Raw genomic sequence first — 22,015 nt, 5'->3', positions numbered from 1 at the left:
CACTGTTATAGAAAACAACTTGTCTTTATACAGACTTTCCAAATTAAAACAAATTGCATTCAAATATATCTCCCTCTGGGAACAAAACCAACAAAGAGTTTTGCCAAAAGAAAGGAACCAACATTGACTAAGTAAAATGCAAAATCTGGTAATGTAAATAGTTGTCAAGCAGATGTAAAGCGTGCTAAAATCATTCATCTTTTAGACTGGTAATTCTCTTAGAGAAAGTAATTAGTATTCCACATCTCTGTGTTTGTTTTCTCTACTTACTCTGATATTTAGTATTGGTATTTTAACAGTTGTCATATCTGCCTTCTGAATTCATTGTCAGGTCTCATTGGAAAAAGAGCCCAGTTTTCATCTTTAAGGGGCTGTGGATACTGACAGGATCACTTCTGTGGACAACAAATGTATGCAACCTCCTACACAGGTTTACTCTGAACAACATTAAGAAGAGCAAAATGGTATTTGCAGTTGTGTTATGTTGCCCTGCTGGACTGCAAAAGATCTGACATCATGGGGAAGCACGTAATGCATTGCTGGGATTCATAAAAAGATTTCCATTTCTACAGCACTCTGAAAACGTTACACCTCCCCCTCTTCCTGCCCTGCGTAAGAGCTATATGACCATAATAAAGGCTTCTCCTTCATATTCATCGGGCTATAAGCTTCATAACCAATAAATATCATTTATGAGCCTTTCTTGTTAACAGCAACCACTTCACACAAAAAATAATTTAAAAACTTTCTGGTCCTAATGGCAGGCTTCTCTTGCAGCAGTAGTCCCTTCTTCTGACCCTCCCCATCTGAAGAGCCTAAGAATAAAACTTTCTCTAATGCAAAAGGCAGAAATAATATCCCAGCACATCCATCTAACTCTTATCTTTTGCCCAAGGGAACAGTAAAAGATGTGAAAGACGTTTTGGAGTGATATCGCTGAATTTTACAGATGTTATTCGTTACCTTTCCATAATGAATCTTAACAGGAAAACAAGACAATTAATTATTATTTCCATATACAAGAGATGTAATTACCAGCCCACAAAACAGATTACTATGTCTTCAGGCACAGCATGAATAGAAAGTCTGATCACAAGACAATGGAAGCCTCTCCTGCACAAAACCAGCCAACTACATTATTAAGAGTCCAACACAACATGTATTTGAAAGAAAAAGTTAAATTTAACAGGAGAAAACAGACAATGAGGTAAAGCACTTTTATATCTCTGACAGAAAGCTCTTATGCAATCCAGCAAAGTCCTCAACAATACGAGGTGCTAATATAAAAGAATTCCAGCATCAGGACTAGCCAGATCAAAATCCAGCAAGGCCCACATAAAGCTGTGCATACCGGGGAACCGGCTGAGTGTACAAACTGGAAATTTGTTTCGAGGCAATAAAGCAAATCCCAGATTTGACTGGTGCATACTGATGTTAAGCAGATCAGCGTGGCCCTCCAAAACAGAAGCCAGACTTGAAAGAAACAGGGGACTTCTAGCTCACCATTTAACTACTTGCTTGTTCTCCCATATCTGAATTGGCAATCTCTCATCAGTCCACAGCGATCTATCACAGAAAGGCAACAATATGACAAAGCACAGCAGAGGCTAGAAACTACATGCTGGGTATGGTGGACAGAAGCACAAACAAGTACACACCTTGACGACATTCTAGAAACAGTGGTGGACTGGGAAGGTGGGCTGGATCATTGTCTTTCAAGGTATTTCCCCTGCAAGGCAAAAAGTTACATATCTCGTCTTGCACAATCTAAACAGCAAGCCTCCTGAGATTATTTTGCTAACACTGGTTGGTACAATCTTTCCTAATGCTGAAGGGATAAACAGTTTGGGGGGATAGGTCTAATAAAGTTGAACGTTAAAATATTCTCAGATTTATTTTGCTGGACAGAGCCTTTTCAATCAGCCCAGTTCTTTCTCGGCTGATTTATTTGGCAACAGCTGCAATTAAGGCCACACAAAGAAAACCACGGCTCAGAAGACTATGCAAACAAAGAATAAATGCAGTTCTGGAAAGAGGCAGAAGGTCTGGTTCTGCCTGTGAACTGCAGGAGGTAGGACTGCTCCTGAAGAATATCTGTGAACATAGAAGTAATCTGTTTTCACACCACTTTGCAAAAAGCCCAATCACTGCTAACACCAGTTTATCTTCACTACGGCTAGTAATACCACAAATCAATTGTACACGGGCCTCTGATATCAGTATCCTAAACACTGTATAAATTTTACCTTCTTTGGCAGGCTACATGATAAGGAAAGAAATTTTCATCCTGTTTACGTCAGCAGCCAAATTTTTACTAGTGTCAATGGGGCCTAAATTTGGTACATTCATAACACTGGTAGGATTACCCACATCATAAGGGCTCTCACTGTGTTGGCAACATCAGCTAAGTTAGACCACTATTGGCAATAATGGCAAGTTCTTGTAAGATGAAATTTAACACTTTTATCACTTCTAAACCCAATCCGCCAGCCAATGCACCACTCATGGTCTATCTCTTATGAACTTTGTCTAAAGTTTTCATTACCCTCTTCTGGCAAACACCATCCTCTCACGTGGCATTATATAAGTCAATGCAAAGGTGTGAACGAACTATGACTATCTAGACACAGAGTCATTTTTGTGCCAAATACAAATTGTATTTTCTCAGCTAAACTTTTACACCTGGTTACCACTGTCTCCTGCAGCTTATATTCACAGTGACACATTTCTAGTATAAACTCAGATGCCTAAAAGGCTTTCGTCACCCCCTTCGCTATGGAACATCTTCAGGAAAAAAAAAAAAAATCTGATCTGAACATAAACAGACAAATCATAAACAAAACCAACCATCCAAACTTCCCCATTATTGAACCTCCTCTGCAATTAACTTTTATTTGTATATTGCTTGAGTGGAATACAGAGAAATTACTTGCTCTGTATATTAGTTCCTTTGCAAAAACCTTTAACTAGAGATGAATTCAAAGTTGCACCCTGAAATATGCATGAAGCATTTGTCTCTTTCCATAGTTACTATACCAGCATGGGGACAGCTGCATATACAGTAATTGTTTTTTTTGTTGTTGTTTGTTTTTTTGGTTGGTTCATTGGTTTGTGGGAGTTTTTTTTGTTTTGTTTTTTTTTTTGCTTTTTATAACTTTCACTCAAGTTTTGCCATTACCAAAAATGCATTAATTCCCTACTTTCAAAGCATAAGTAGATGAGAACATAAACTAAATTGCAAGCAGCAAGATAGAATATTAGTCCCCTCTTCTGTGATTCTGAAGAGTTATGCATGATCCACAAGGTAACAGAAAAAAGTATATTCCTTCACACTAGTATATCAAGGAACAGCATTCATTTCCACCTGTGCGTACAATTACTAGGGAAATAAAGCCTAAAAAAGTTCCTGCCAGAAAAAAATCTGCCTGCAATTGGACTACACAGAAGATCCTGCAAACTGGAAGCATGCTCCCAAAATATTCATGTTCGTTTCATCATTAAAAAATAAAAATAAAAATAAAAAAAGGAAGGGGGGTACAATCTATCTAGATATCATGAAGAATGACTAGTCTTTTTTTAATTAAATTGTAAGTTAACACTAAGGGCTTCATATCCCCAACAATTATGCTTCTTCTTTAGTAGCCATGCAACTTTGCTGAATTCCAAGTTTTAACCCTGAGTTACACAACTATAAGAAAAGAAGATACAAGGCCCATACTTTTCAGCACAAGTATCTAAAAATCAGTTGAAATACTGCTTATGGTACTGACATACAGCGTTATTCATAGAGAGTATAGAATTGTCTTGGTTATGCTAAGTGAATTCTTTTTCTCCAAAATTTCTAGAAACTTTTTTTTTTTTAAAGAAAAGGAACCTCTAATATTTACCCTAGTAATAAAGCATGTACTTTTCATTTTAATTCTCCAGCTCTACAGAATTAAAGTACTTTTAGATAAACATCCTAAATGTGAGGAAATGAGAGGCACAAACAGAAAACAGTGGTGAAGGGCAACATTCCACCAAAAAGTAAATGATCACACAACAAACACATAAAACATTTTCTATCCAGGCTTTACTATACATACTTTTTTTTATATGCCCTCTAATGACAGTGCAGTAAGTGTTAAATAAAAGTGATACAAATTTATTCCAACATCGGTTGAGAATACTGAAATTCTGTGAAAAGCATTCACATAGTTCATACACAGTATAAGCAAGTCTGCAAATGAAAGAATGTGTTTCCCTTTGGCAAAAGAAAAACTCACCAAAAATTCTGACACTTCTCTCCCTTCTCCCTGAAATAGCCACGGAATAAAACCTGAAGAAAGATGTCTTTATGGCACTAAGTATACCTGACAGAAAAAGAAAAATGTATTCTTCAGTAGAATAAAAAAATAACTTCATGACATCCACATCAACATTTACACCTTTTTGTTGTACATTATTTTAACACACTCCCACAGACATTTGTCCCTTGAGTCCATTGACAAGGTTTCATGCTATTCACAGGCATTAAATCAGCCCATTCATTCTTTGCAAATAAGAAGAGATAAGTTTCCTCAGAAACATCTAGAGCAAAGGCTTTCCGTGACTCAGTCAAACTTGTACCACAGCAACAACCGTGAGCAGTTAGACTGGAGACACAGCACTGATATTTGAGGCACTGATTTGAGGGATTCTCAGTCAATTATTCCTGCATATTCTGTGCCTGTGTATTTGTTAATGTGCTAATAGTAGGTCCCTGTGACTTGCCAGTAAGATTTTCGTCCCACCTATTCATGAAAAACTCACAATCTAACAATGCCACCCTTGGGGTGAAATTAAAGCCATATAGGTCAGGTGTTATATGGGAAGGGAGCTCCTTATCAATTTGTGTCAGCTGATGAGAATTTTTGATGTAGAACATAGGAAAAAAGCATTAGGTAGTGGTACACCTTTTTCTTGAGCTATTCTGCTTGGACACTCATGTATACCAATTAAGTTGTATGTTACAATACTTCTACTACAGTAACTGCTTGGAATATTTCAGTACTGTCACATAGTTAATCTAGATTTATAAAATAAACATGTCTAGTGAATCTGCTAGCAGGGAGGGAGGAAGGACAACCCTGCAGTTTGGCTCCAGGATTCGGATGCCTAGAAGTCTGATTCCCATTTCTGACACATTTCACATATGACACTAAAGAAGTAATTTCATTCCCCAAGGCTTGTTCTACTTCAGGAACCTGATTAGTATTGATCTGAGACTTAAATATTACTTTCTTACTCTTTTTTTTTTTTTTTAATCAAACTATAATTACACATCTGAGAGCATCCATTTTGATCTATTTGCGAGTTAAGAGAACTTACTGCTCTCAAAGATTCACAAAATTTCTTGTGCTGCTGTAGCCTGGTGGACTTTATCTCTCCAGATTACCATAACTGATGCTGTACAAGTTACATTTCAGCAAGTCAGATGTCTTTAGATTGTGTCCAATAATATCTGTACAATTAAGTGACTAACAAGTTTATGCAAATATAACTCAAGGCTTTTCTTACCTGCAGAATTTCTATTCAAAGTTAAAAACACATCAAAAAAAAAAAAAACCAAAAAAAACCCATGTACACAGAAATTACTACATCCATATGCAAGGCCAACAGTTCAAAAAACCAGCAGAAACCTCTTGCAAAGAGGTAAAGTCTGACATCAGTCCATCCTTTACCATTACAGGTAGAGTAATGGTAACAACTCTTCAGCTCTTACCATTACAGTGTTAAAGACGCTGTAACTCAGAAATTCTTGAGTTCAAAAGGTTTAAACTATAAGTGTTAAATTAATATAGATTCCTCCATTTATGATTAATATAATACTGTGTATTTTTGTACAAGGGACAGAAATCATGACCATCATATACCGTTTTGTCATAGCCATCTAAAATCATATTCCTATAGTAAAATGCTTAAGTAAAAGTCCCAACGATGCACAACTAGTCTTACTGATTTTTAAATACTTTTGCAATACCCATGAAGTTATTGGCTCTCACTAAAGAGAAAATATTTAACATATTCTACATTCCTATAATGTAAAAATGGATTCAATATTTGGTCCTAAAATGCTCTCAGCAATTGGTGGGATGTGCCACCAAATTTCAGTACAGAAAGGATTTTTTTTTATTCCAAAGTTACATAAAAGAAAATAATAAGAAGAAAAGATTTTTAATGAATGTTACCATTGTATTCAATTTAGCAACATTAACAGCAGCAATTTATAACATTTACCAGAAAAACAGAGATGGGAATAACCAATTTAGTGAAAGTTATATTGTTTAATTAGAGATTTTACATGAGTTATAACAGGTGCTGTACCATTTATACATGCAATAAGATTTTTATGGCCTGGCATACTTCTACCCATTTTTCAGATCAGGTTGGTATGAAACATATTGTACTCATACCAAAAAAGTCTGATAAAATGAAGGCTGAATATTTTTATTTGGGATTAGTCTCACACAATATATGAATTTTCCTGCTCACACAATATATGAATTTTCCTGTAAACATCCAAATCAGCCCTATGTTTTAGAGGACATGTATTGAGTCTCTATGAAAGGACTGTAACAATTTCTGACCGATTGTTTCAGGAAACAATTGTTTCACCCACCACAAGATCCTTCACCCATCTTTTAGAAGACATCTTTGTCAAAAACAACACCTTTGCAACTCTAGGTCAGTATACGGAAACACGCATCTTAGAGGCAAAGAAACAAAAGAGATTTAAGAGATGGTTTTAGAGTACACAGTGTACAAAGCCGCCCCATTAACAGGAGAGTAACTGTGTCTAGTACTTTCTAAGAGGGTATCCTTTCTGGAAGGTGATGTTAATCACCTTCAAAAAACCTAACACATGGTGTCCCCTCTGGCACTTTGACCCAGCAACGGCAGTATCCTACGGTTGACTTGACATGCGCTGGATCCAGCTGGCCCATCCATTCGCATGTGAGGGCTAGTGGTAAACAAAATATGGAACAACAGAGTTGTACCCATCTCAGTCTCTCTGTTTCACCCTGCATCCAATCTCTAGAAAATATATGGGAATAGAATTGCTTTCAAGACTTCCGTGCTGCTTTCAAACTTGGTTAAAACTGGTCAACAAGTTCAATTCTTAGTTGCCAAAGGCAGGATGGTGCAGAATCACGTAGACCTCATGCCCTCAGAAATGATTATCAAAACTCGATCCGTGCCTGCAAGCAAAAAGATAACCTCCAGTATCAGTTCCCGACTCATACTCTCCCACTGCCTTATTCTCGAAAGACAAGCCCCCAGCGGGGGGCAAGCCCAGCAGCAGAGCCTGCGCTGCCCCTGCACGCCAGCCGCTAGAGGACAACCCGCACAAAGGCTCGGCGGGCCTGCTTCCTTCCGAGGGAGGGCGGCAGCGAACGAACAGAGGCACGGGGCGGAGGGTCGTGCGTCGGGGGGGGAAAACATACCCGGCCGGGAAGGCTTTCCAGCCGCGCCAGGGTTCAACAGGCAGAGGGTGTTCGCAGGCCTGTCAGCAGCTCACGATACGATCTGATCGCTATCTCGAATCCCGCTGGGAAACAGAAGGATGAGTTCTGCGGGGCAATTTTTCGAGCTTGGACAAAGGGGACAGGAACGCAAGCAGAGGTGACGCACCTCACAACCACCGTAAGGGGGAAAGGAGACTGGGCGATGTTTGGTTTTGTGGCGGCAGTCTGAAGAGGTTTTTTTTGTAATAGGAAAAAAGGATTTTCGACTTTAAAAAGGCTTCGAATCTTTATTATAATCGCAAACTAGGAAAAAAAAATCCAAATTGCCCAGACTCTCCTGGCTTTTGAAGGCCTGCCGCTGGAGCCACGCAGTGCCCACACACGGCACAGACGGGACCAAGGGCAGCGCCCCACGACGTGACGTAACGCGACACGACATGACGTGATGTGCCGCGACATGACGTAACGTGACGCGACATGACGTGACCCCCCCCCCCCCCCCGCAGAGCCCATCTCCCCTCCCTCAGGGGGACCCCTGCTCCCCCTTCCCCTGCCCCCCCCCACCCACGATCGCGCATGCGCGCTTCCCCCGACCCCCGCCGCCCCCCACCCCGTGCCCGCCGCGGCCCCGCCCCCTCCCCGCGCCTTACCGCGCGGCCCGGCTCGCGCCGCCGGTTTGGAATTTTCGCGCGCTCCGCCGGCGGTGGCCCCGCCCCCTCCCTCCCCCTCATACACACACACTGACAGCGCCGTGCGCGTGCGCGGGAGCCGTTGGGCGGCCGTTAACGGTTACTGGCGGGAGGCCGGGCGCCCGGCCCGTCCCCAGAGCCGGATACGTGAACGGGGGCGGGAGGGGGGACGCGGGCATGCGGCCTGTGTGCGCGGCCCCGACGGGGGGTGACAGTGGCGGGGCGCTTGGCTCCGTGACGGGAAAACGGTTTTCCACGCCCCTGGGGTTGTTTTCCACAAGCAAGTAGCGTGGGTACAGAAGTACAGTAGGGTGAGGAACTTTGGGTTGAATAAACTTCAAATGTGAAGAAAAAGTAAGATTTCTGTGGCTGGAATTTGTTCTGGTGGTAAAACGAGAAATACACACTCCTAAACTTGCCCTCAACTTGTTAAAAAGTGTCCGAGTAGTAAATAAGCTGCAAACACCCACGTTTTGTCATTTAACCTCTCCGTCTGTTCCTGAAGGAAATCCTGCTGAAAATAACAGCACTATACGGTTCGGCTATTTAGAGCAGTTTTGTTCATCGCCCCGTCCCACTTCCACACTGACTTTTATTCACCTTCTCGCCATTCTTCCTCTCACCAGCTCGTCTTCATCCTTGCACTTTTTCCACTCCTGACCATTTTAACCTCCAGATTCAACACTTGAGATGAAGAGCTGGTGAGAAACAGCTACAGTCTTTCTCCCTTTTTTTTTTTCTTTTCTTTTTCCTTTCCCTACCAACATCACTAGTCTGAATTTACAGGCTAATTCGTATTAGATATTCAAGAGGATTTGTCCTGCATAAATACAGGACCACTGCTGCTAAGTTGTTTTTCTCTTTGCAGTTTTCACCCATTTTAGCTGATGTCCTTAATCTCATTCAGCTTTCATAGTCTTCTGTTCAAATTTTGTGCAGTGTGTCATCTTTTCCAATCACCAGTGCTTTCAACTTTCTGTAAAATGAGACACAACCCCGTTCCGTACAAAGGCAAATTCAGCCTACCCTGTGCAGTAATATCTCCATGAGTCCTACGTTACTTTCTTTTCATTTTGTCTTATCGAATCACCAACACCTGATGAATTAAAAGGCTCGGCTGTGGAAGTTCCAAAGTACTTTTTTGGGAAACAGCAATTGCTCGTCAGGCAATCCACCAAGACAAACTGGCTGGGATGTTTCCCACACATCCAGCACATCTGCACAGCACAGCTCGGAGCTTTGGGTGTGACGCCCATATTCACACTGTGAGTCCAGTTCATAACTCATGCAAGTCTTCAATCATTCTGCTCCTTCCCTTTCTTGTCAAGTGAAAACACGGGAGAATTTATATTTGTTTTCTACCATCAATTGTGTTAACACTTCCTTAGATGTCAAGATTATTAATTATTTCATTGCTGAAACGTGTAACTGTTCTGGTGCAGTGAAATAAACTTGACTGCAAAAAGTTCGATTTTTCATGGTTCTGACTGGGTACGTTCCATAGCTGTCCAAAGTCTATTTCTATCCTGTAGTCACAGAGTAGCAAAAAGCTGCCTTAGTTAATCAGCTTGATACTTATACCACCAACAGAGCCAATTTTCTCTTTTCTATGCAAGAATCCTCATACCCGTTCTCATGCACACCCAAACATATGGCCAAAAATCATTGTAATATACCAGAAGCTGCTAAAAATAAATCCATGATTTAAAAAAAAAAAAGGGCAGAAAAAAAAAGGCGCTAAGAAGTTACAGGCAGCGGTATAACATATGTATAAAAATAGGAGTAAATATCATAGCAAAGATGAAAGCAAATGACTTATATGCATAAATTCCAATAGGTGGAAAGAATACTTGGCACTTACCTTCAAATGACCCTTATTTTAAATACTCAAAAAATAATTGGCATTGATTTGAATAATGAATTAGGTAGTACAAATCAAGTGAATGCCAAGACAAATGTTATGTTACTTCAGACATTCTGTGTGCAGCTTGCCACTATCCTACCTTTAATATGTGCAAAACATCTGAATGTTTAAAAATATTATTAGGACCATTTCTCATAGCCTTGTCCTTTAATAGCAGGCAGTACTAAGCATACAGCTAACCCAGCCATCTAGTTTCGAAGAGGGAATTACTAAGAGTAAATCTTTGAAACTTCCAGAAATTATATGAAACTGATAAAAGTCACCAGAAATAGTACTGCTAGAAATAAAAATGCCATGACTTCAAGATCTGAACAGGAAGGGAAGGATATTCCAAACACGGGAGAGCTGCTGGCTGCTCCTATACAGCCGCAGCAATCTTGTCTTTCCTCGGGTACATTGCAAAAGCCCCTCATTAAGCTGAGCACTTTGATGAGATAGAGCAGATACCACACTTCGGTTAAGGGCAAAATGTCACCATTTGTCTTTTGGCCGGTATTAATTTGGTAGGAAAGAATCCCCTGTTGGGAGACAAGAAAGAAATACATCTTTGACAGGTGTTGGAAAACAAAACAAAACAAAACAAAACAAAACAAAAAGCCCCACAGCTGTTTGAAGCTGCTCAGAGGCTTGGAATGTTAGAATAAATACTGGGGGTGATAGATTAATGGGACACACTGCAGGTGAGACACTCAGAAGGTGTGTGGTAAGTATAATTTATCAGTGTGCATCAGTGTGTATACAATATGTTTCGTACACATTATGGTCATGAGCTAAAGAATATGTGCTGCTGGAAGGACTGGAAGAGCTTCTGCCTATGGGAAGTCACAGTACCAAGCAAAATGCCCTCAGGCACCGTACCTGAAGTAAACATGCTAAGTATCTTCAGGTAAGACCACGTTTAGTTCAAAATGGTTGTTTTGAACAAGACAACAAGGAGTTAGCATATCCACTGAATATGTATTGTTGTCCGTTATGGACTGACCTGGACCTGCCTGAGTATTAGCCTGGCAAGCATAGTGTCAAAAACAGTCAAAAGGCGTCCTTTCCTTCCAGAGAAGACCACAGTGTGTAACACACATACACATAATTGTTTTAAATGCCTATCTATGTTTAGAATCATAGAATAACCTGAGTTGCAAGGGACCCAAAAGGATCATCGAGTCCAACTCCTGCCTCCACACAGGACCCTCCAAAAATCAGACTTTATCTCTGAGAGCATTGTCCAAACGCTTCCTGAACTCCGGCAGGCTCAGTGCCATGACCATGGCCCTGGAGAGCCTGTCCCAGTGCCCGACCCCCCTCCGGGTGCAGAACCTTTCCCTAACACCCAGCCCGACCCTCCCCTGTCCTAGCTCCATGCCATGACGTATACACATACAGCACAAACCCTATCAACTCTTTAGCTGGGGAGCCTCTGCAAGGTTCTGAAAAATTGGCCTTGAATACGCCAATGGTATTTTATGCTCCTTAAACTGGGCCTTAGGAGTTCTCTTAGTATCTATTTAAGCGATGCCCTTGCTGTTTCCCAGTCTTGTGTAAAACGTATGTTCACAAGAACAAAATTTGGAAATTATGCCATGTATTGATCATTTAGCTAATCTTGACACTGTCAAGACTGTCGTAATTTGTCTCATTGCATATCTTTTCAATATGTGCATTTTCAATATGCACATTGCTTCACCAAGCTGAAGTATTTAGCTTGGTGATTGATTATGTTTCTGTCTTTATAAACTTCCTCGTGGATTCATATCCTGAGAATAATTCCTATCCCTGTACCTATCTGCACTCTCAGCAGGTGCTGTAGAGAAAAACATGAGTGAAGTCAGTCATTCCCAAGACACCGAGAAAGCAGCAAGACATAAAAATCTTCCATGACATCCCGCTGTTGTTGTGGAAAGGGCAAACACTTGATGAATACTGAGCCATTTCCGAAGTTTGGTCCCCAGGAACTAAGTGCGGCGCATAGAAGCCGAGAGCTTACTCATTTCTGTGATATTCCCTGTTGATACGCCGAAATGTTTCTGGGACGTATTCGGAAGGAGCATAAAATACTTGCTGCAGAATGGAAAGTTAATGACTGAGCCTTGACCTGTTGTCTCAGTGACAGCTGTTACCAATATGAAATACTTCAGTGAGAACTTCAGTTTCATGTATGTGACTATATTCCTTCTTGCTGTACATAAAATATACAGGCGAGGTGTTTACACATCCTAGAACCTGAAAAGTTTTAGCAAAATTTAAGATAGTAAAAAGGGAAACACCAGTTTTATCGCCACCAAGCAGGAGTCAAAATAACAAATCAACAAAATGTGATAAAGATCATGCTTGAACCAATTTACAGAGATTTGGAGGTGTGGGAAACTGCCTGTTCAGAATCAAAATGCAGCTACAAAACTTTATATTCTCTCGTGACTTACATCATTATTCAAACTTGTGTCAAGTTATGAAGCATTAAATCTTAGAAAATGAAGTTACCAGCATAATTAAAAGTACATCAGTGAACTCTAAAACTTCACCCACTGAAAATCTTTAGTATATTTTTCTTTTGCAAACTTGATTATTAAAAATGAGATTATCAAATTAAGAAATTACATTTCAATGAATTATTTTTTCTTCACAATTTAAATGCATGCACAAGAAAGCTGAGCTCTGCCTGAAAATAAAATTTCAGACAAGCCCACAGAGCTGTAAAGCGTTACAAGGGAAACAGTTTGTAAGTTCTTATTCCGTTAAACACAAGAAGTTTGAAATAAAACAAAAAGCAAAATTCACTCACGTGAAAGGTACACCTCAAATTTTCATAACATGATAGAAATCACTAACTGAGATAAAAGCAAAATATTGCCCTATATTTCCCTGCTAAACGAAAAATTCAGCAAAACAAATTGTCTTTTCATCTGTAAGTCTTTCCATCAAAAATCACCAAAATCACCATTAAAAACCAAAGAAATCCAAAGTGCAAGGAATGCAAAAAATAAAATAAAATAAAATAAAATAAAATAAAATAAAAATAAAATAAAAATAAAAATAAAAATAAAAATAAAAATAAAAATAAAAATAAAAATAAAAATAAAAATAAAAATAAAAATAAAAATAAAAATAAAAATAAAAATAAAAATAAAAATAAAATATAATATAAAATAAATAAAATAAAATAAAATAAAATAAAATAAAATAAAATAAAATATGCAGGAAAAGAAGACTGGATGGAGAGACAGTAAGAAGATATATCTCTCAGGCTTAACCCATTCTCATACAGTCATCAGCTAATCAGTTTAGTAAATTGCCTCCGTGTGCTGCATTTTTCAGCATTTGCTGAATGTTGTATGTGATCCTTTGCTCACAGTCAGATAGGCCAGTTCGCTAGCCTAACCTTCATGACTTTGGGAATTATGTGTTTCCTCAGCGTAGCAGATCCCTGCCTCACAAAAACAGTCCCCAAGCAGGGATTATTTTAAAAATGGAAAAGGTTTTCATTTACTGAGTATTAAAGTAACTACCAAAATAGTATAGCAACTCTGTAGAACTGCATTCATCGTGTTGTTGGTCAAAACAAGGTTGAAACAATACAGGTCTGCGGCCAAAAAACAAGAACTGCAATTTGTGGATTGCTTGCTTTGCCCCCATGTTTTCTATATGTTAACTGAAACCTCATATTTCTCATTCCTTCGTTTAGTTTATTGGACACTACAATATGGTGCTTCTTTGACCTCCCAAAGGAAATATAACTCCAATATTCCAGTGCCTTCACTGCTTCTTTAAACAGTTTGTCATCCACACTCCTTTGCCTGCAATATTCATAGTTGCAAATCTCTGGAATGCACTCTTTCATAAATCTCCTCTCAGTTGTTTTAGCAATCCTTCTTCCTTTATTGGTATTAACCTTTCTTTAACCTTGTCTATCTTCAGATTTAGTCCTTTCCTTATGACATCCCAGACAAAATATCAATTTGTTTCCTATCATTCTCTCATTAAAACAGTGTTCCTTTGTTTCCTTAATTTCCTCGCCGCCTTAACTGAGTATTTACATTGGATCACTTTAAAATATTCTATAATCTAATATGGTGAATCTGATTCACAACTGATAATAATTTACATGCATATAATGCATACAGTTAAAACGGCTTTACACAGCTTCATGCAGGCCTGTAAAGCCCAGTTTAAAGTCATTGATTCAGATATCTCTACAAAGGAAAGATGGGTATACAAATACATAATATGTAATAAAATAACAAAGGCAGAAAAAAAAATGTATTGTGATACAGTTGAGTATATGTATCACTAAATCACAAATCAATAAATTCAACATTAGTTGTGTTGAATTATCCCAGATCTGAGTGGGAACTCAGATTAAGAACTAAGGCTAAGATCACATATAAAATAAATCTAAGAGTATTACAAAACACAAAGTAAGAGAGAAAAATCTTGTAAGGCTGTTCATGAAATAACCACAGGATTAAAATACAGAGTTGGTTGCTCCATACAGAATTTTATGAATTTTGGAAATAGCTGCTTGTTTCCTGTTTCTCTCGTCACCCACAATGTCACACCCTTTATTTTCTCTTGGTGGTGACCCTGGAAGCTTGCTCAAGAGCTTTAACCCAGCCTTAGAATTTAACTATGCATTGCCTTACAGTCGTGTACTTTCATTCCATAGGGCATATATGAACTCTAAGAACATCTACAGCGTTGCTAGAAGCTCTTTTGTATTTAATCTTGTAAAACAATTTTTTGTCATGAAATAACATGATATCAGATAAGGATACCAAGCTGAATCCCCTCACCACTAGGCTGTACAACATGGGGCTCATGGGGACCTGAAGGTAGGTGTAAGCAACCATAATTCTTGCCCACAAAGCTCTTATCAGAAATCCACTAGTCTGGGCAGAGCATTCAATACAGATATTGTGGACGAAGTCCAATATATTAAGCTGTGAGATGTCCATACTCCAGGTGCTCCTCTGTTCTCTGGTGTCGGGCTGCCCAGCCGTGAAGGCAGGGGTGTACAAGGGAGCCTTTCAGCTACCGGCACCTGAGCTAGCGTAAGCCGCAGAGCCTGCAGTGACCGATAATGCTAGCATAAGCAATTCTGCACCCATGAATAACAGCTCAGAGCTACTTACCCATGGGCTACTACTGCAGACAGGTAACCTAGATTGCTATACTGGTGGCCTGATCCACGATGCTAATTTCTTTTCTCCTCAGCTAGTTTGTACAGATGAAAATGGAAAAATAATTAGTATTACCAATCCTAAAATGTAAGCATTTAGAAATACTATTTATTCTCTATTTCCTAAATATCAAAAGTCCTCTTACTTTCTCATTAACAAGGCTCTTACTTCAGGTATTCAGATTGTACAAATTGACTGAAGAGACAACTAGATTTGGAGTAACTCCAGAAATAGGTGGTATTTGACTGTAAGAGAACAGAGGTAGTAATCTTTTCACCCATGATCTCCACCTATGCCTGAAAGTAAAATCCATCCAGACTGACCTTACCGAAAAGCTGAAGACCTAAGCATCCATTTCTGTCCTATCTAGAAAAGTTACCCTCTCTCACTGAAGCCACAGTGCCTTGCATACCATAGGGCAATAAAACCATATTCAAAATAAATCTATTGGGCAATGAATTTTGTGAAGAGCGCACTGGAAGAACAATGAGTCTTCTGGCTGGCTAAAGACATTTACTTCCTTCCTCCAAGTGGCAATTTTTCCCCATCTGTTAAATGAGGATAGTGATACTGGCATTGTAAGATAATCTAGGAACAAGGGCTAAGGAACGTGATGTAAAAAATCATTCCAAGCATTATTGTAGAGTCAAAAAGATAGCTGAAAGATAGCCAGGAAGCCTGGTTCCTCAGAGTCATCGTTAACTGGCTTTATGATTTCTAGGAAGACATTAACCTTCAGCTTTCTCATGTGCTAACTAAATGCCACAAGGCCATAGTTAAAAGTAAAAAATTCAAACTATCAGTAGGAACTTACAGGGGGAGGCATCCAGGATGCAAAAAAGGCTGCCGGGCGGTTTCCAGTGAGTATAGTTACTGGAAACATACAGGATACATGTTTTAAATGCGGTAGTATGTAGCTGTACATTATAGCATAGGAAAGGCTGCAAACAAGTAACTAAGTTAAGGAGACATCATCTGTCGTTAGTGGTTCCAAATTCCTCACTATTCAAAACGAATGTAGGGGATGCAGCATTGCTCGTCACCTCCCAGAAATCCACTCCAGGCTTCAGGGGTGCAAGCCAAGCTGCTGACGGGAGCAGGTGGCCAAAAGGACCAAGGGCTTGACCCCCATCTGGATTTTTTCTCTGGCTGCAACAGAGAGGAGCAAAAACTCGGTGGGATGTGGCACCTCTGTTGTCAGCGGAGCCCTTGAGCTGACGCTGCCATCTGGGAGAGTCACGCTTCGCCAGGCACGCTCTTCAGAGGGGGCTGCTCTGTACCCCTGAGAGAAATTACAAATGGAGCATGATCAAATCATGCTCTGGGTCTTGCCGATGCACTAACATGCATGGGAAAGGCATGCGACAACTGGTCTGTAACTGGGAAATGGTGTGATAAGCATTTATCATGTAATAAGTTAATTCTAACTAAGAAACAGCAGGGAGAAAATACAAGAAGTATGTTCTTTTAAGAAAGTCTGTGAGCACTGAAGAAAAGGTTTTAAAATGTCATTTTGGTAGCTTTAACAGCACACAACTTAGAATTATAGAAGAATCTATATTCAGGAAACTTGTAACTATATAAGATCTAGAAAAGTCATTCTAGGCCAGTTACAAACAATGATATAATTGAAAAGATCGCAACTGTGCTACATTGTCCATAAGAACAACACCATTTTTTCTGTCAGCTGGGTTTGAAGTTATGTACAAGTGATATCTCAGGCAGCTTTGTGCTCATCATCAGTTTTTCTTCATATTCACATGATAAAATTCCTGAGCCTGCATGTGCCAAAACTCATTTCTCATATTAAGTTTAGGACTGTTGCAGTATTACAATTTTAAAAGAGGCTGGTCTAATGGTGGCTCTTTAGGAGTATGCTTCAGGCTCCAGAAACTCTGTTCTTCTGCACAGCACAGCTGCATGCCCAGCAAAACCTGTACAGCCTTTGCTGGTAGCCTGGCAAAGCAGTTGGTCCTGTGCTTCACACCAGGCACACCATTCCCGCACGTGAGAGCGCAGATGATATGCATGACACCCAATGCAGGCCTACCTGGCTTTCCAGCATCAGGGTGAAATTTCTCAGCACCTCACTAAAGCTTGTGGTTGAGTGGAAAATGATGGCCTGAGTCTTTGACCACGTTGCTGGCATAGAGCAAGCCAGAAAATCTGGCTTTCAGCCCCCTGATTCCTCTGCTTTATCGGTCACTGGGTCTGTCTCTTCATCCTTCTGGTTATTAATGTCTCTGCATTAATGTTGCTGATGACAGGGAAGAAATTAGACTTACTTGGTCCAGCTCAGCCTGTTCAGCAATGAGATGTTCCCTCCTAAATCCCCTGCAGCACACAGACATTGCAAGTAACGCTATGCTTCCTTAGATGTAGTACCCATATCATAAGACTTAACTGCTTACTAGTTACATGAGCATATATATTTTTTTTTTCTCCATGTAGAAGCTCTGGTGGGAGATGTTTGAAGACTTCTGACTTATTTCCCCAGGGGATAGGTAAATGTCCATTAAATTCAGATCCTCTTAACCAAAAGCCAGGGGTAGAAGAAGGTAATGCTTCTCTAGCCTATAGCCAGAATCAGCCGTGGCTGGCAGTCAGACAACCCTAAGGATGTCTAATTTCTCAGAGACTTACTGCGAAAATGAATCTTCTTAGTCCTGTCTATTAACAAAATAAGCTATTTTCCCAGCAACAAAAATCACCTTGGCTTACTTTTTTTTTTTTTTTTCAGAACCCTCAGCTTGTAAATACTTTGGAGTATTTTGTGAAGGAAGGTACTATGTGCATTTAACAATAATTATGTTTTCTCTGCTAACAGCTATTTAGAGTCCAGGTTGACTTGCAGTTAAGCAGTAACAATCAAGGAACAGAGCATTTCCTAAGAATTAATGACTGACTGGGCAGCGTTTAAAGCCTGAGGTACAGCCAAAGGCTATTAACTCCAGCTGGTCATTAAAAATCCTTCGGAAATACCTTGCTCTAAGGTCAGTATTACTGTTAAAACAAATGTAGGCAGATGGATTTATTTCATGGATTGCATTTTCAGTTGGTATGCAGAGGGCTTTTCTGGAGAATTTACACCTTCGTAACATTAACCAGCCAATTACTTGAGTCACCTCTCAGCATTCCAGTCTTCATACACTTTTAATTATACTTATTATGAAGAATGGAAGCAGAGCACTCTGACTTTTCAGATCAGTTTATATGATTATCATTTCAGATCTCTTAGCAGACATGGGATGTTTTTTGCCTCCCAAGCAAACAAACAAAAACATTGCAATGTACATACATTTGCCAAGAAGTAAGGACTCCATCTTCTTCTCCTCATTATCTAATGTGTTTGCACAAAGACATGATCATTCAGAATACCAGCTGGCCAACAAGCCGAAATGAAAATTTAACAGAGGCAGGATTTTATAGGCTTTAACAAGGGCCTATAAATAATAAATAATTCCATTTAAAACATCTTCTGGGGAGACAATGTAGTAGCAGAAAAGAATTCAAGAAAATACATTTGGAATTGATTTGCTGGAACAGAAAAGGAGCATTCAGTGGAAGTATTCCTGCTCATAAGTGGAGATGGGAACTGCACAGTTTTGAATAAAAGAGAAATTGATTTAAGCACTACAAACTACTGAATAATTCTTGGGTCTTATGTTCCTAACAAATCGGTTATCTTTCAGGATAGCCATCCACACATGGCTTTTTACGTTTGTAATATTCTGATTCAAAGGAAGAAAGAAACAACAGTAAAAACATAAAAACATTGCTGAAATATTGCTACTGCTGGGGGACAGGAGGAGGAGAAGAAATTCTGGAAGTTTCGTAGGAAAAAACCAAACCAAACCAAACCTGTTTTATGCATTTGTACTGTGATACCACAAAGAAGTCCTGGTACAGATAAGGCTTTCAATCTTCCATATCGCCAATTGTATAACATTTGAGTCTGTAATCTCACTGATGATTTTCAGACTAAAAGTTAGACTACTTACCTGGAGCTTCCAAGTTTGGCCAGTGCATAAAGTTAATTCCGTTTTTGTCATATAAAAGCCTGCTATTTCACCAAAATTTCACTCCCTGAATGATTACCATTTCAGAGAGGTGGCAGGGCTCCGAGCTTTGGGCTTCGACTTCAGCACTTAATAGTAAGATGAAAGTGAGTATCAACAGATCCCCTGGTAGCTGTTGTTGGAATCACTGTCAGTAAACAGGGCAGTTCTCAAAGCTAGTCCTCCTGCTGGGCAAACAATGTTTCAACTGTGAAAATAATTATTATTTTCTTACAGCGCTCAGAGCTGCAGAGCACAAGATAATTCCAGCAGTTCCGTCAGTGTCCTCTTGTGCTAAAAATCTCATGTCTAGTGAAATACTCTTACAACTGTTTGCCTTCTCTCTATACACACATACACCCCAATACCCTTTCCATCCTATTTTGATATTATTTCCACTGACATAAAGGTTTCTTCTATTTCCAGCTCAAAAACTTTTCACCGTCCCAGCAATGTGCATGTATGTTATCTGAAGGCTTCTGAATCTCTCAAACCGAGCCTCTATTGAGGTTGGTAGGATTCAGAGCGAGTCCTAAGGCACAAATCCTGTAAACAGTTACACATCTGCTTAATTTTACAGACTTGAGAGTCCTCTGGGAGTTAAGCACTTAATAAACATTTGCAGAATTGAAGCTTAAGTATTTTTTATTGTAATACATTATTATGCATATAGGAGTATGATCATATCCTGTGATGCTATTGTCTGCTCACAATGTAAATTTTCCTTCTCTGCCACCAGCATCTGATGGCAGTAGCCAAATGCAATCCATGAAGCCAGCCTCCCAGCCTGAATTCAGGGCAGTCTAAGAAACTCAAGTTTCTGCAACAGGAAAAAAAAGGCACTTTCCTAGTTAAGGCTGAAATAGTTGCAAATGCTGCTTGTGCCTGGGCATGAATTATGGACTTTTATACACTGTTTGGAAATCTGTGCTTTTAGAGTAAGAGACAGTGTGTATAAAACCAAATTTTGTCCTTCTAAATGTGCTTTCGAGATGAAACATCCACCCCTCCGACATTAACTGGATAAGTTGCAGCAGTTAGAGTGAAAGGATGCCAAGACTAAACTATTTACTTAAAGGATTCCAATTTGTCCAAGCACCAAATGGTTTAAGTCTCTCAACCAGACAATTAATAATAAAACCACCATTCCAAAACACAATTTAGCACCCCAGATATATACCCGAGTTTAGCACTATCTGATTGTCCAACATGTTGCACATTGCTCTGAACAAAAATTTCTCACCAAATGGATAGCTTCAACCCTGAAATCTGTACCAGACGTTCAGAAGGGATACTGGCAAAAGATATAAATGCCTCTAGGTTTTATACTGCAGTTTATCTTTCTATGGACAAATAGAAAAAAAAAAAGTCTTTGAAAATACATATATATATGTATTCTTTTCTTTTTTTGTTGGGGTATCCCAAGAACTAACACTTTTCCATACTAATCAGGTTTTAGGCAGAAGTCTTTCCTTGTGAGCATAGCTACATGTCGCTCGACTGGATATAAAGTGTTTTTTTTTTTTGTTTGTTGGTTGGTTTGTTTTTCCTAAGATGAATACATTGCATCAAAATAAAAAGAAGCCTTCTCATGGCACTACAACTTAGCATTTGTTATTTGTACATTACCTGACACCCATTTAGGTGGCTCGGCTCAATAAGTGTCACAGTTTTTAATGTGGATGAAAGATGAAAATAGGGGCAAACCCAAGTGAAAATCCAAGTGAAAAACACAAGTGAAAATATATGACCAATATGGAGGTCCGAAGCAAAATGCTGAAAACTAGAAGTGAACACAAATTTCTGTATTTTGACAAAATAAATGCAACCACTGCAGGAACTTTCAGAAGTCACAGGCCTTACCAAGCAGCATCCACTAAATTCAGTTCATAATTTCAGACGAAAACAAATTGGAACAGTCGAAGCTCACGCAGCAATGTGGCTGGGTTTCATGAAGGGTTAAACTAATCTATGCACAGAGATCCTGGGCTTAACTGCAGCAACAGAACCACTAACCCAAAACAACAGGTCAGGTGTGTGCCTAGTGGAAGGAGGAGTTCTGGAAGGTAGTGTGCACATGTTGGAGTCACTGCAGCATTTCACGGGGAAAGCAGAGCATCCTTGCTAACGGGATTCCAAGTATGCTTTTCTTTATTCCCAGGGACTTCCTCAGATCTATCTGTATGCACCTTAAAAATGTTAGAGAGAACCTAACAGGGGCACTTTCACATTAGACTCCTAGAATGAGTATAAATCATTACATATAGCAGCATACAAACGCATACATTTTATCGAGACAGAGTCTTCTTTCAACAGCTTGCAAACAACACGCAGTTTCAAATTCCCGTATTCCCTAGAGTGCTGTACACCGTTGTCCCCTGGCGATGATAATAAACTGCTTAAATGGGCACGCACCTAGGCAGACCAGTCTTATCAGAGGCCTTGGGAAAGAGGACCAGTATTCTGGCTATGTTTCTGCTGACCCAGTGAATGCTTTTTCAGCAACAAGCTTTGCAACACATACGAAGCTGTAGAAGTAAATATCTGCTCAGACTACTTGATCTAAAGCCTCTGCACATAGCGTAAATCCTGCTGTCAGATTTGCACGTTCACTTCAGCTCATCTCTTCTTAACTAGTTACAGAAAAATCCTTCCCTGGTTCCTCTTTCCACGCTGCTAAGCATGG

At 39.6% G+C, this 22,015-nt stretch overlaps 1 protein-coding gene across 8 annotated transcripts in view; it reads right to left on the bottom strand.

Annotated features, from left to right (window-relative positions):
- Positions 1 to 10,547, bottom strand: part of FANCC (FA complementation group C) — an 86,098-nt gene extending 75,551 nt beyond the window's left edge. For 3 of the 8 annotated variants that reach the window (XM_066988972.1, XM_066988978.1, XM_066988977.1), the window contains exons 1-4: positions 7,467 to 7,966; positions 4,266 to 4,352; positions 1,659 to 1,729; positions 1,504 to 1,566 (exon numbers count right to left, since the gene is read on the bottom strand). In XM_066988972.1, the coding sequence (XP_066845073.1) occupies positions 1,504 to 1,506 (3 nt within the window). In that variant the 5' untranslated portion in view covers positions 1,507 to 1,566; positions 1,659 to 1,729; positions 4,266 to 4,352; positions 7,467 to 7,966. Of the gene's footprint in view, positions 1 to 1,503; positions 1,567 to 1,658; positions 1,730 to 4,265; positions 4,353 to 7,466; positions 7,967 to 8,137 lie in introns of those variants that run through there. The other 5 variants (XM_048080533.2, XM_048080534.2, XM_066988973.1 and 2 more) reach the window with 5 other exon arrangements.
- Between the last annotated feature and the right edge of the window lie 11,468 nt (positions 10,548 to 22,015).

This window comes from Anser cygnoides, chromosome Z (assembly GCF_040182565.1).
Source record: "Anser cygnoides isolate HZ-2024a breed goose chromosome Z, Taihu_goose_T2T_genome, whole genome shotgun sequence".
Classification (NCBI taxonomy): domain Eukaryota; kingdom Metazoa; phylum Chordata; class Aves; order Anseriformes; family Anatidae; genus Anser; species Anser cygnoides.
This window is presented reverse-complemented; position numbering and strand designations above follow the sequence as displayed.